Below are 15,163 nucleotides of genomic sequence, written 5' to 3'. Positions count from 1 at the left end.
AATAAAGGATTATTTTATCCTTCTTGAATTTATGTCACTGGGATTTGTTTTTGTTTATTTGTCTTCAGTAGTTTTCTTATTCATATATTTAGTTTGAACATGTTTAATGAATGAATGAAAAGAACTGTCTTATCTTATCTGAGTGGAGAAAACAACTAATACTTCTGGTGAAATAGGCTTTGTTTACAACCATTATAATAAAACTTTATTAGAGCAGAGCGCACATCAGTAATCGCATCACTTGACTTGCAGGTAAATAGCAAGAATATTAGTCAGCACGGGTCAATTACACAAAGGAGTAAACAACATAACAAATACAAAAAAACATTTCTCCCAACAACCGATCCCGTTCCACATGTAAGACTGGACTCATTTACATCATAATCATATCAAAAGGTGCTGCCGCCACATCACGGTGACCTCGAGATGTCACACCCGTCTCAGATGCTTCGGCCCATTCGATGTCAGTGCTGCGCGTTGTGCTCAGGTGGTGAAATTGAGCTTGAAGAGAACCGTCTGTGGTGTGGTGACGTCTGCCACGGCTAGTTCCTGTCCGTCCGACAAGCCCAGCTCTGTGTCAGAGGAAAAAAATACTGATCTGTGAATCTCAGCAGGTCGAAAGGTCACGTTTGATCCGACTGGAGCATCTCTTCTTATTACCTTTCAAAGTCTTGCAGAGGTTTGGCCTGGTTCGCTCCTCGATGGATTTAACAGACTGGAATTAAAAAGGAAGCATAGTGTTATTATAGGTGGTGATAAAAAGTGACCAAACACCACGAATCATTCAGAAAGATGAAGATTACCTGCAAATACAGTGTCTTATTTTTCCCTTCCAGAGTCGTAGTGATAGCCGGGGATTTCATTTGTCTGGAAAACATTTAAACACAATCCTAACATGATTATCTCCACCGAGGAGGTTGTGTTTTCATCAGTGTTTGTTTGTTTTGGATGGATTCCAATGACATTTTGTGGAGGAGTGGGAAATGGTCCAAGTAAGAACCCATTACATTTTGGAGCAGATCTGCATAAATGGGTGAATCCAGGAACTTTTCACTTTCTTTGAAGCGTTTCCCAACAGAATTAATTGTGACGGGTACAGAGACTAAAGAGTAAAACAGTTGTCGCGTGAGAAACATGCCACTTGCGGATCTGACTGTCTGGGTGCACAGGAAAAACATTATGGACGTTCGTGCGAGCAAGCATGTGGCAAACATCACTGCGCACGGCTATACAGTGGTGCAATGGAGCAAAACACCAAGTTGGAGATCTCTGTAAAAATGTTTTAGTTCATTTTGAAACTGTGGCAGAACAAAGGAGGCGAGCTGTCGTTTCTCTTGAAGCATTGAAAAGTGTTTCTCTGAATACTCACAGGGAGGCGTTCTCTGTCAGGTACTCTAAAACCTCCTGCAACTTGGCAGAAGGAGGGAATTGGAGATCTTGAGGCACCTGGCTGCATGCTGAGCAATTTTCCTGCAAACCAAAGAGGATGCAGAGTAAACTGTTTCTTCTCTGTACGGAGAAATGACACAAACGTTTCATACGTTTCAATATGAGCAGAACAAACCTTTCGCTCAGCTTCAAACGTGTAGGTGTACAGTCCATCCACGTCATTAAAGACCATGTAATTATTTAAAGGAATATAGGCGCTGAAAGATAAAATCTTGCGTTTATTTAAAAAATAATCAACAGATAATTGAGATGAGATAATCAGGATGTGTTTCTTTGCTACCGACCTTGTAGCGATTTTAAAAACTTCAGTGGCGCAGGAAGCTGTGGAGAACAGAAGCAAAATGATGTCCAGTTGAATGAGCTGTGTAATTGTACAATAAGTCATAATTGAGAATGTTGTTAAGTTTTCTTTTAAATATATAAAAGCCAATATTTTGGGATCAAAATTCATCGAGAGGCATACTTTGTTTTCTTATGTATAAAATCTGACACAATGTTTTTATAGTTATGGTAAATCGGAATCATTATTGGTGTAAACACTAATTGTGCCACTTTACCAATGTCACAACAGTAACTACAGGCGGCTCAGCCAACTGCATTCTTTTCTATTATGTGTTTAAAACCAGAAGTATAAATGTATTTGAATCCAACATGTCAATATCACCCCTTAAAATACATGTGGACAGTGCAATTAACTGACATTATACAGCAGCAGCACAAGTCCTTTTGCATCAGTTTTAAGTGAACAATATACACATAAAGCAACATTTACAATACCGCCCAAAAGTAAAATAACCTTATTACTTAAACAACATCATATAACGAAAGGAATGTTGAATATATGTAATATATAGCTGCTCCAATATAACAAAACTGGGGACATCTCTTCCTAGCAACAGCTATTGCCACAAAAAAAGTTTCATACCAGCGATAACAGCGTTGGTTGATGCCACTGCAGGAATGATCCTCTTCACAACTCCTGTGACACAAGAAACAGACACTGATTAGACACCATCACAGTATTATAGCTACTTGAGAACCAGAGCTGTCAATTACGGTGAGAAATGTATCCGTTCCACTTAAAAAAAAGACTGATGTGGCGCATTAGCTTTGAATATAATGGCTGTTATTTAGTTTCATCACTGTGTTCACCTTGAGTGAGTCTGTAAGTCACTCCTGTGATGGAAAACTCTGCAGATCTTTCCTGGGCTCTTTCAAACACCCACTGGATGTGTTCTGGGTTGTCTCCATCCAAGCTGATATCTAAAGACGGAGAAGACGTGGCTTGTTAGACTGTAATTTCATAACGATCACAGGTTCAAGGCTGCACGACTTATACCTGTGTGGTACGGCAGAAAAGGAAAAAAAGAGAGAATATTGGAGCTCACCTCCAAACGGGTTTTCTTTCGGCCACTGTAAGATCCTGGCATATTCGATGCAATGTTCTGGAAGCCTTGGCATCGACGCAATGGTGCACATGGGGAAATTAATCTGTGGATTGTAAAATATAAATTAAGGTCAAACAGAAAAGCATCTGACAGCACTGGGAGAGGAAACATGCTCACGTCAAAATCCCAACTTCATTTTAAATCCATTTTTCCTCATTATTTTCTTGTGTGTGTGTGTGTGTGTGTGTGTGTGTGTGTGTGTGTGTGTGTGTGTGTGTGTGTGTGTGTGTGTGTGTGTGTGTGTGTGTGTGTGTGTGTGTGTGTGTGTGTGTGTGTGTGTGTGTGTGTGTGTGTGAGAGAGAGAGAAAACTAAATTATCCTTCCTTTAACAGTCACTGCTATCCTGGTACTGCTTCTTCCAAGAAAGCACCTGTATGCAACAATTCTTTCTCTCTTATTTTCTGCAAGTTTCTGTTGATGGTGTTCTTTTTCCGTGCCTTGTTATTCTGGTAGCTATTTTTGCATTATGCCCCAAGTCATTTATTCCCCCCCCCCGCGAGAAACTGCTGTTGCTGTAGGTGAGAATGTAAAACATCACCTCCTCTGCACCACCAAATTCTTTCCCTCTCCCAAAAACACACGCTGAGCTGCAAACGCTTTTGTAAGGTTGATAAATTATCATTCCTCCCTTTGTTGTATTGAAATGACTCTTTACAGAGACAGTATTAGTGTAAGTAGACTCGACCTGTGGCGGGTAGAGCTCCAGCGTGCAGTCGATGCACGCGGTCATGCCGGGCAGGATGACACGGGCGTTTCCTTTAAAGCCCTCTGTTCCTCCATCTATTAGCGGAATGATGGAGCTGGGATCCAAGACCCCGTCGTCATAACTCAGGAGGGAGATCTAATAAAAGGCAGCAATAAAATAATAACTCAACACAGCTTGTCTTCTGAAACACAAAAGTAAATCAAGTAAAAACAAACAGTGAAAATAAAATCTAATTTCTCTTTCCTACCAGCATCCCGTTCATCCAGCGTCTGGCGATGATGGAGTCCAGTCCACAGACAATGATGTGGAACTCTGCAAAGTCAAGAGCAGTTTTTTTTTTTTAAACCTATGAAGTGTTTATTTAGGTGAACTCTGCTAATGCATGCAAGAGAAACGCACTTACCCCTGTAGAAAGAATCATCAAAGTCTTGGATCTTTTTAAAGTGGCTGCGTGTTATTGATAAGGAATGAAAATCATGATCAAGATGGTTTAACTACGTCTGTGTTGCTGTGGAAACTGCTGTTGAAAAGGATACGGGATGACTTTACATCCAGGGATACGTCTGTTGATGAAGTCAGCAGCCACTTCTGCCTTCGGTCGTCCGACATCTTTGGGCCTGAATCAAAGTATAAAGCAGGTAATTACAGAGCAGACGAGACAAGAGGTTTGATCACAGGGATTAATCCAGTGCCTCATTCACCAAGAGGCAAAGAAAGTACATGTAAGTTTAGGCACTTGTTAGTCATCTAAGAATTTGATTTCATGATATTTACTACCACAATCTACAGGAAAATATTATAATCTTGCTACTTTTGTTTAGGGGACTGAATACTTCCCTCGTAGTTTAATTAATGTCATAGATTTAAATGACGTGGTTACTGAGGACTATAAGGCTTTAATATCATATTTAAGATATTAATGACTACCTCACAAATCCCCCCGTATTAGGAACAAAATGTTTTATTCATATGCTAAACTTGTCAAATATTAAACGATTGTAAGGAGAAGTAAAAACCGAGGTGGAGCCCACCTGAAAAGAAACTGCCTGTTGAGGTTGGACACATCGATGGTATCCATGTCAACCACGTGGATAAGGCGGAACCCAGACAGAGCCTTAAAACACAGCAAGACAATGTGAGGACTAACACAATAGATTTTCTCAGGTTACAGTCAAGTGAGTACATTGATATGTGAAGTGGATCAAAGTTACTTCCTACCAGATTTTTTAGAAGTTCACATCCGAGTCCTCCTGCGCCAATGACCAGAATCTTACAGGTCTCCAACAAAAACTGCAGAGACTGACAAAAAGAAGCATCGGCATGTTTAAAGAACTTCATCACTACACGTAGATTCAGTCTGATATATGAACGGCATGCTTTCTGCTTCATGAAGGTATTTCTGTGTCACCTCAGTGCTCGGCTCAAAGTCGGGATGAGTGAACGGGCCGGGTCGCTCCAAAAACTTCCTCACATGATTCCACCGGCCGTCCCAGTCACAACCACTGTCCCTGTGTCCGCCATCTACAGCCATTCTGGACACACAACGCACCAAGACACACTCAACTTGTACTATAACTTACACAAGGGCCTTTCTCCCTGTTTATTTCCTCATTTTTCCAGGTAGAAATTTCCTGAACGAGAGAAAACCACTAAAACTGGCCAATTAATCTTTAATATGTTCCTATAATTCATGATAACCCAGCAATCTGCAGAACTGTAAGTTGGTCGCAATCACCTGGACTTACTGGGGGGGGGTCGTTATTTAGCCGTCAATGGAGGGCTATGCATTAATCTTTCAAAACTGGACAGTGAACGTCTCGTCCTGCACCTACAACTTTGTAACCGTGTTTTGATAAAGTCCTTCATTGTATACTGCACTGTATTTATTTCTAATGTCACTCTACTCACACTATTTGCACTATTTCTCAGAGAATAACTTTTTGCACAACACAATATGTCCTTGTATTTATGTGCACACTGTTTTTCTACTTGCTCGTGCAACCATCCTGTGCCACTGCACATTACTTTAAAACGTTTCTACACAAACCACTACAGTGAAAGATGTATATCATGTACATACTCTGCATTTTTGTATATACTTGTATTCTCTTGTCTACCTCATTCTGACCTGTCTGCTAGTGTAACAACTGAATTCCCCCAGTGTGTGTGTATCAATAAAGTGTTATCTTATCTTACATAAAGATTATTATTATTATCAATGTCACTCGTGCATTGCATTGTGGGATATTCAATTGAAAACAACAACTCAGACCCTGCTGTGCACTCATGTGTGGTGTAGCATTAGTGCACAGGCACAATGTGCAGGTTGCTGCAGTATTTGCAGCAGAGCAGGGTCCCAGTGTTGTGTTGTCGGCTTCCCAGTGTAAATTAAACATTAGCCCAAACATCTGACTGGTTTATTCAAGCGGGTAATGGTCTGAATGGTGTGTGTTGGTGTCTCCTGGCCCAGCAGAAGCTGCTCTCTGCTGCCCGGACCTTCATTTCGCATTCGTCACTAACTTCTCAGTCAGGTCCTCTATTCGCCTTCTTTTCTTCTCCCTGGAAGGACAGAGGACAACACGTGAGGACGCTGGACCGTGACGGTCAGACTCAGGTAACAATCAGTGGGGTTTTCTCCTCCATTCACACTTACGGCTCGTCGGCATCCGCCATTCTTTCACGGTCCCATGTCCTCGATTGTGACTGGCGCGTTCACGAGCGTCAAAGCTGCGGAGCTCGCGACACCCGGAAGTGGTGGAGGTGCAGGGGAAGTATTTAAAGAGACACACCAAATAATCCAACATGTGAAATGTGTTGCATGAAAATAAAACAGTGTATTCAAATGGTGTAAAAAATAAAATGAATGAATGATAATAGTTTTCCACAAATGCATTTGTTTGCATTTTTCCACATGTATGTAGATATATTCAAATTCAAAAGAACTGTATTTGTCTCCAGAGGACAATTCTGAGGCACAGATAGCATGTCAAGACAGCAAGTAAAAACAAGAAAAGAAAACAACGATGACTTCAGTGCAATGTCCACGGTTGGTTTAAAACCAGTGCAGTCTACTCAAGTTATAAAGTAAGAGTAGTGAATATGACTGGTCATTGAGGTTATAGAGTTAAAGGTTCAGTGTGTACCATTTAAGGGAAAGGGATCTACTGGCAGAAACTGAATATAAATTAATCACAGTGATGTTTTCACTAGTGTGTTTCGTCTAAATTGTACGAATTGTTGTTTACTTTACCCTAGAATGGGCCTTTTATATTAAAATACTCATACTTATTTTTACTTTGGTCTTCTCTATGGAGGCCACCATGTTTTTACAGTAGCCCAGACTGGACAAACTAAACACCATTTGAGTTTTTATGACAACTGAACTCTACCACAGGTTCTCTTTCATGTTTGTAAGGGTTAGGGTGAGGTGAGGGGTGTTCAGCTGCAACATGCAACTTCACCACTAGATGTCACTTATATTCTACACACTGAACCTTTAAGGTGATTGAAGAACATATGCACAGGAGCAGGTAGCAGCAGATGAATAAAGCAGCAGATAAATATAAATACAGATTATGAACGGTTAAGGTGAGTTATGATAATGAAGAATATATATGTACAGGATGTAAGTGGTCTAATGGAAAATGGATCACGTAAAAGTTTGTCTGCTGCACATTCTCCAACGCAGGCCTTTTTTTAAAAAATGCATTTATTTCTAATTGATGCCAAAATGACTGTGTATAACTATATATTTTCCATAAGATCCCTCACGTCTTCTTCCTGTAAAATCTTTTTCCTTACATATGTTTACATGATTGTTCTCAACCTGTTGTTGTAGATGCTTTAAGCACGTGTGATCTCGCGAGATCTCGAGCGATAACTCTGCTCCCCCCCCTTCCGGAGCCAGTCAGCTGTTCCGTGCAAACACCTCTCCTCAGTGTGTGCGGGTATGTTTGTGTTCGTGTGTCTCTTCATCACACGCTGAAACCATGGCTGCCAAGATGGAGCTAGCTCCCCTCCGACCGTGGGACGACTTCTGCCCCGGCACGGACCGGTTCGCCAAACCGGACTTCGGGGATTTGACGAAGTGGAACAACCGAGTCATCAGCAACCTGCTGTACTACCAGACCAATTATTTCGCTGTGGCCCTGGTGGTCTTCATCATCGTCGGGTGAGTGAGTGTGCTAACACAGCTAGCATCTGTGGCTCTGTATGCTTCATCAGCCCTACACACACACACACACAGACACACAGACACACACCCATGCATGGTATGTCTGCAGCCATTGTTGTGCCAGCATTCAGGCTATGATGCCATGAAGTCTCTGCCTTTCTGACATTTACTTTGACAGGCCTGTAAACATGTTCTTTCTTTTATAATATTCACGAATAGTCATGTAAACACTGCTTCTGACTCACATCACCCACATCCTCAGTCCCCTTTATTTAGAATTTACTAATAATAATAATAAAGTTTATTTACAAGGCACTTTTTAGTGTTTACAAAGTGCCTCGAAATCAAAGCAGGAAAAGTAAATATAAGAGAAATAACAATCAGCAGGATGCAATGTGTGAGAAGGAGGCAGGACAACACGTTTAGGTGGTGGGAAACAATGAAATGAATAAATATATAGCTGTGTCACATAAGAGCAGTAATATGACAATAAAAAACACATTGACAGTCTATAAAAATGGGTTTTAAGAAGTGATTTTAGAAGAAGTCACTGACTCTCCTCAGGTAGGCCGTTCCAAAGCCTCCGGGCCCTGATGGATCTGAGGCTGCGTGCAGGCACACAAGGGGTCAACAATTCTGTGATGTAGCCCGGAGCCAGACGCCCGGCATGCTTTAAAAAGTGATCAGTAATAAAATCCTAAAATCAATTCTCAAACGGGAGGAGAGCCAATGGAGAGAAGCCAGTGAGACCAGTAAGACCAGTGAGAAGCCACAGCTGCTGCGTTCTGAACTGTTTCATGTTACATATGTAGGATGGGATCATTGTTACTGCATTAGCTTCTTAATGATCACATATCACTGTTGTTAGCTGGTTGTGGCTCAATAATTCTTAGATCAATAGGAAATTACAGTTCTGACGAGTACAGGCCTTATTGCAGGTATTCAGCTCTGGCCAGGAAGTAAGTCATTGTTCTTACCACCAGCAGGTTGTGCTGTTAAATAGAAAGAGCTTGCATCCTGTTTGAGGTTCCACATGTCATGTTTGTGCTTCACTGCTCAGGTTCCTGAACCCGTTCGGCATGTTCCTGGGAGGAGCCGTGGTGGGCCTGGTGTTCGGGGGCTCGGTGTGGGCAGGAGAGAACAAGGCCACCATCAAGAACTTCAAAAGGAAGAACCCCACCCTGTTTGTCATCGGGGTCATGGTCACCAGCTACTTTGTGCTGTCGCTGTGTGGTGGTGTCATGGTGTTCATCTTCGGAATCACCTTCCCCCTGCTGTGTAAGTCTCCGCACATTTAATATTCATTTTCTTATCACCACGGGGGCCTGTCAGATGTCACAGTCACCAAAGTGTTTAATCAGATTCTGTTAAGGTTCTACAGAAGAGGATCAAGGCCGTAAGTTATTATCATGTAAATTATACTTCGAACATTGAGATATTAAAATCCAGGTTTCTTATTTAACTCAGTAATTAACAACAACAATAATTTAAATAATACAAGGTTTATCAAAATATCACATTTCATATGTTAGATAAAGCAGATGCTGGATGTAAAATTTCATTAAACTGTCTAAAACATTCAAACACATTAAAAAGTGGCAACCAAACAATTTACAACACAATAAAAACCGACCATGAAATGAAATATTTCAGTAAAATAAGTGGAGAAACCGAAAACTAAGAAGCAAGAGAGCAAATAAATTCCTACTTGAAGGAATTGGACGTTTCATGCCAAATGTTAATGGGCAGGCTGTTTTGGTGGAAAAAATAAAACTCGTGCAGGCTCAAAATATGTGCAGGCTCAGTGCCACCCAGTTTGTTTTATACTTATTAGTTAGTCCTTGTCAATCATCTTTCTTTCAGCATTCTGTTAAAAAATTCAACCAAACCCAAGTTTATTTCTTCTCTGTATCTTTTGCATCCCTGTGATTTTCACATCAAAATGCAAAAGATCTTCTAACTTAGCCTCATCAGACAAGTTCCCTGAGTATCACTGGTTATTTGACTTGCAGTGAACACGGAGACAGATGCTATATTTTATATCTAACTACATTTTCCGTAGCGATTTACTGCTTTTGTTTAAATTGTAACTTTCCGTCCCTACAGCAGATTGCACACATGTGTTGGCTAACGCTACAAGACGAAAACTGTAACTGGGGGTGGTGAGTCACGCAGGGCCTCATGGCTGAGGTTTCTCCTGTGGGTGAACAAGTTTTTCCGAACGCTCTCAGTCTGACTCACTTTAGGGATTGAACAGTACGAGCAGTATCACTGATCTGCTTTCACTCATGACCCAGACTGGGAAATAATGTCAGCACAGCAGGGGTTAGGTTCTGATCTGGAGACGGGAGATACAGCTTTGGATTTGGAGTCATGAGTTCAGCAGAGCGGTTTAGATAATTGACGGTTTGGGTCGTCGGAGCAAATATAGCTGCTCCAACGTTGTGGCACATGGACGAGGGAGTTTGATCACATCCCAAGAAGCCTGCCCACTGCTGTTTGTGTTGATGGGTTGCTATGTGTTGTTGATCCGGGCAGAACCACAATTACTGCCTGATGTCATGCAGTCAGCGTCTGCCTGACATGTTGAAATAAAAGATATGTCTGTCCCCCTCACACCTGCCGTCAAGTCCCGGGGTTGCTGCAGTATCACGTTTTGTTTTTTTATTTTCCAAAGATGTTTTCCCCGAGAAAATCATGTATATATGTATTTTTATTTTTATTTTTACATGTGAATATAAATAATAACAACAGCTTGTTTTTCGGTAGTGATCCTGATCCACGCCTCTCTGAGACTGCGCAACATGAAGAACAGACTGGAGAACAAGATTGAGGGCGTCGGGCTGAAGAAAACCCCCATGGGCATCATCATGGACCTCCTGGATCAGCAGGAGGTGAAAATGAACAAGATTCAGGATTTTCTTGAGAGCAAACTGAAGGAGTGAGGCTCTATAGTCGAGTGTGCCAAGGGAATTAAATGTCATATACACAATGGATTAACATTTCCTCAGCATTATCCCACGTATCAAGTTTTTATCCTCCCCCCTCTATATCCCGGAGTTTGCATTCCCATACTTTTTATCCATTTATCTTTTTCTCATATAGGTTTGTTTGAGTTTAAACTGTAATAGATGCTTAGGCAGATTTGCACAATCACCCCCTGTGCACTGGATGTTGAGAGGCAATGGGCGCCAAAGATTTTCCAAAGGTTTGAGCACTTCTGTGTCAAAGAGTATTCCAAAAATATTCCCCAAAACGACAAATTCCCTTGTTGACAACGCACTTTGAGTAAAACCTGAATGTTTCAACACATTGCAATTATATTTATTCTAAAAAAAGAAGTCAGACCCTTTCAGTTTGCTACCTCAAAACGAGCATGTTACATTTTCTCTCCAGCACCAACGAACCTGTTATCTGCTTACTGAAGAGCAATAACTCATATCTCGACTCTCCAGGAGCTGTATGAATAGTGATCTGAAACCAGTGCGCTTCTAGAGTAACGGTATTGGCTGACTAATAAATCCTGGAGTTTAAAATATTACTGTCGATAAAAAGCGTTCCTGACCGTACAGGCTGGTGTATCCCCCTCTGACCACAGCTATGCAATAATTAAAGAAAGAAAAAAAAAATGAATGGCAAGTTCGGCTTTATTGTTTGAATATTATGTCATGTTATTACGATGTCTGTTGTTGTTTTTTTGATGTATCTTTATTTTCATACTATAGCATGCAGAAATGTATAAAGTGGCTGCAGATTACAGAGTATATATCTATATATAACTTTGGCAATGTGGCAAAAATAGAGATTAAGTTAAAATAAAACATTAATTTACCACCATTCTGGACTAGATACATATTATGCTATTTCTCCAAAATTGCCTTTCCTTGTACAAAAAAATAAATATAAGCTAATAAATTTGTAATCTGTAATATGTTTATCTTAAACTGCTTCTTCCTGATAGTAAAAGCAGTCGTTCCCTGTTGCATTTTCACGCCTTGACTACAGTTTGTGCATGCTGACCTCACACGTGGCAGTTCAGATTGTTCTTGAATGCTATATTATACACACGGCATATTATCTCTGTTTCTATGTGACTTTTTCATTGTTGAAAAGTGATGATGAACTCACAGAACTGGCCATACACACAGCTGTCCCGTGTAAAAACATTAAAGAGAACCTGGTTTATGTTGCAGTTGTTTTTCAATCAGGTGTCAGTGTGAGTATATTGATTTTTGTGTGTGGTTATTCTGGTTTAGCTTATGTCAGTGAATAAAAGACACTAACAGAAAGTGTTGTACACGGTGTCGCTTGAAAATTAAAATTGACAAACGATCCATGTGGCATTGATTCGTTAGGACTAATGGCCTTTCCTCAAATATTGCCTGTATGAAAAACAAGAGTAATTTGTCCTTTTTCATATCTGCACTGCAAACTAACAGCAACAATTCACTGGGAATGTTCAATTTGACACCAGTGCCACACAGCGCTGTTTAGTTATGATAGGAAAAGTGAGGAAGAAGAGGAAACGACTCCCTGTGCGAAAGTAAAATATATATTTTATATTGAAAGGGCAACACATGATCAGGTTTGCTCCACGTTGAAGAATCTGACATTTAATCAATTTAAACAAACCTACTCACTTGATTATAATATGAATTAATTATAGTAAGTAATAATTGTTGCAACATTTAGTGAAGAAACAACACAACAGTGGAACAAAAATCTGTCATTTATTCTTGTGTGTCTTGATTAACATAATTCATCTGAGTGTGTATGGTGTAACCTCTACTAAAACTATTTTAAATAAACAATATGGTGAAGACGTACAGTTAAAGTCATAACCTCAGAGGAGACTTGTTTCACTTGATTCCAGGGCTTTGGGGAGCGGCACCTGTAACAAAGGAACAAGATAAAGTCAGCGTGTGTATTATATCATTAATACTGGAACACTGACAGCAGTGAAGCAGTTAACATCTGACATATTTACACTGATGTGAATGATAAATTCTCTCCTCTGATCTCAGAGTACGGACTTTCAGACACTCACAGCTTTGAGAAAGGCCACGTTGCTCTTTTTGATCGCGCCCAGGAGCTGATCGCGTGGTGTGACGTCAACTTTGGGTGGCAGCCGTCTGCGAGGGATAGGCTTCAAGGTCTTAATCACATTAGTCAGGTTGGGTCTTTCATCTGTCACCTCTTCGCTGTCCGCCTCCTTCACCCTGGGAGTCTTCCTCAGTAGGAAACCAGGGTTCACTTCTCTCCTGTTATCCCTCGGGTCCTGGTCCAGAAAAGGGTCGCGTTTCTTGGGCGTCCTCTTCAGCTGCACGTCCCTTAAAGGGTTTGCTGGTTCAGCGCTGGGTTGTTCGGGAATGCCTTTATGATTGAGCTGCTTCTGGGGTTCAGGCTGCTCTGTCTCAGGGCGTGTTTGAGGCCAAGCGCTGATATCTGCCGAGGGTGGGACGAGCCCGTGCTCCTGCAAGAGTTCTATGGGCGGTATGTACCCGAGCATCTGAAGTAAACCAGGAGGCAGGTTCAGACTGTTCTCATACATCTGCATCAGCTCCCTCTTCTCCTTCAGCTGCAGCTGCTTCTGCTCCTCCTTCCTCTGCTGCCTCTGACGGTCCAGGTTCCTGGTCAAGAGGTTGGTCACCACCATCCTGGGCCCCGGCTGCTCAAAGTGATAGCCCATCTTCAGGAGGGTGTTGTTGGCCTTGAGCAGACGGGAGATCTCCATCTCGGAGTGGTGACCCAGCATGTGCCTCTGGTTGTGAAATCGCAGCTCCGTGAGAGTCTCGTTGAATTGGAGGCAGCGGATGATGGCTACGATTCCCTTCCCCGTGACGAAGTTGGACTCGATATTCAGAGTCGTGATGCTGCGATTCTCTCGTAACATGTTGGCCAGATTGTAAGCTATGTTTTCATCGACACCAGTGTTGGCTATACTGAAAGTTTTTACGTGTTTGTTCTTCTTCAAGCCGTTGACGTATTCCAAGAGCATGTCTTTGGGAATGTTTTCTATATTGTTGAGGTTTACCTCGTTGATTGAGGGGTTGTTGTTGCGGATCTTGTCAAGCGTCGACTCCAAGTTCGTCTCATTTCCTGAAGGTCTTGATGTCATTTTTATGTTATTCAGAGACAGCTTCGGGATATTTAATTTGTTAATTTTTCTCTCTTCTTTCGGCGGGAGCTTATCACTGGTTTCATTTATCTGCGGCGCCTCTGGAGCATCTTTGGGAAGCAAAGAGTCTGTCGTTTTTATTTCCTCTTTCTCTTCGAGGGGTGATGTGCTGGGTTCTGGGGCTAAGCTCTCCATCTTGTCCATTGCATCTGGAGAAGGCTGATCACCATCTGAATTGTTTTCCTTTACTGTTTCCACAATGTTATCTTGAGGATCCACATGTTTGTCTGTATTTTCATGTTCTTCATTATTCACCGGTGGCTGCACCTCCCTCTCCTCCTTCACCTCCTCCTCTTCGTCCTTCTCGTCGGTCTCATCAACTACTTCAACAATTTCCTCGATTATCTCCTCAATGATTTCCTCTCCGTTTTCAGAACCTTCAGCTTCTTCTTCAATGACTTCCTCTATCACTTCATACTCTTCATAGTTCACAGTGTCTGTGTTTTCTTCTTTTTCTTTGCTTTCAGCTTCTTCCCTCAAAGTTTTCTGATGAAAACAATAAATCAGAACAACTAGATTGGAACCATTTCAATAGATAGATAGAACGATAGATAGAACAATAGATAGATAGATAGATAGATAGATAGATAGATAGATAGATAGATAGATAGATAGATATACATTGGCCTCTTACCTCACTGGGCAGCAGAGTAGCGGGGACTCGTTCCTCATCGAGCATGCGTTTGGACTCTTTCTCCCAGTACAGGTAATCAACCAGGGATCTGTGGTCGAACGTCCCAGTCGGAGGCTTTTCTGTCTGGTCCTTCTGCCTCTGTCCGACCGGCACTCTCTCGTCTGGGGCAATAATAACATCCATCTCACTCTGAAGCTCCTGAAGCTCCTCGGGCGAAAGCATAGCGAGGAGTTCATCCTCGTCGATGTCTTCCTCGTTGAGTTCATCGGGCTCCCTGCCGTTGGACATGTTTGCGCTCTGTAGTTTGTTGTCTTATTTGTGTGCTTCTCCTGATATCAAAAGGAAGGATAGCTTCTGTCGGATCGATGACTCAGGGCAGAGCAAAGTGGGAAGGCTCTGGCTTTGACTCCGGCTAGAAAGGGTTTGCTGCCCGCCTCATGCAGAGTCTAAAATTAAACCCTGTGAACTGCATGGAAGATATTTAAGTTGCAAGCAGGGGAAACACATGCTAACATTCTTCTTTCAGTCCCTTTGGGATGACAGTTGCTTCAGGCAGAGGAAAGTGCAGGATTGA

At 41.7% G+C, this 15,163-nt stretch overlaps 3 protein-coding genes across 4 annotated transcripts; 1 reads left to right on the top strand and 2 right to left on the bottom strand.

Moving 5' to 3' along the window:
• Positions 1-177: 177 nt before the first annotated feature.
• On the bottom strand, positions 178-6,395 carry LOC117764866 (NEDD8-activating enzyme E1 catalytic subunit-like). Of its 2 annotated transcripts, none has more exons than XM_034590956.1 (18): positions 6,257-6,395; positions 6,124-6,162; positions 5,012-5,135; positions 4,822-4,902; positions 4,635-4,717; positions 4,140-4,220; positions 4,007-4,050; positions 3,851-3,915; positions 3,583-3,738; positions 2,838-2,940; positions 2,602-2,712; positions 2,375-2,428; positions 1,734-1,770; positions 1,565-1,646; positions 1,370-1,470; positions 804-867; positions 661-715; positions 178-572 (listed from the first exon to the last, which is right to left on the bottom strand). In XM_034590956.1, exons 1-18 carry the CDS (start codon positions 6,274-6,276, stop codon positions 484-486), a joined length of 1,389 nt encoding a protein of 462 aa, XP_034446847.1. In that variant the 5' UTR covers positions 6,277-6,395; the 3' UTR covers positions 178-483. The 2 variants fall into 2 exon arrangements, with proteins under 2 accessions (XP_034446847.1, XP_034446849.1); XM_034590958.1 differs by having other exon boundaries at positions 189-572; positions 6,100-6,162; positions 6,257-6,356.
• Positions 6,396-7,480: 1,085 nt separating this feature from the next.
• On the top strand, positions 7,481-11,966 carry LOC117764424 (PRA1 family protein 3-like). Its single transcript, XM_034590192.1, has 3 exons — positions 7,481-7,774; positions 8,838-9,055; positions 10,547-11,966. Exons 1-3 carry the CDS (start codon positions 7,593-7,595, stop codon positions 10,720-10,722), a joined length of 576 nt encoding a protein of 191 aa, XP_034446083.1. The 5' UTR covers positions 7,481-7,592; the 3' UTR covers positions 10,723-11,966.
• A 495-nt stretch (positions 11,967-12,461) lies between these two features.
• lmod3 (leiomodin 3 (fetal)) lies at positions 12,462-15,089 on the bottom strand. Its single transcript, XM_034590157.1, has 3 exons — positions 14,590-15,089; positions 12,825-14,441; positions 12,462-12,668 (listed from the first exon to the last, which is right to left on the bottom strand). The coding sequence occupies exons 1-3, from the start codon at positions 14,875-14,877 to the stop codon at positions 12,621-12,623; spliced, it is 1,953 nt and encodes a 650-aa protein (XP_034446048.1). The 5' UTR covers positions 14,878-15,089; the 3' UTR covers positions 12,462-12,620.
• Positions 15,090-15,163: the final 74 nt, after the last annotated feature.

The sequence above is a fragment of the Hippoglossus hippoglossus genome, chromosome 7 (genome assembly GCF_009819705.1).
Source record: "Hippoglossus hippoglossus isolate fHipHip1 chromosome 7, fHipHip1.pri, whole genome shotgun sequence".
Classification (NCBI taxonomy): Eukaryota; Metazoa; Chordata; class Actinopteri; order Pleuronectiformes; family Pleuronectidae; genus Hippoglossus; species Hippoglossus hippoglossus.
The sequence above is the reverse complement of the archived record's forward strand: the minus strand, read 5'-3'. Positions and strand labels throughout refer to the sequence as shown.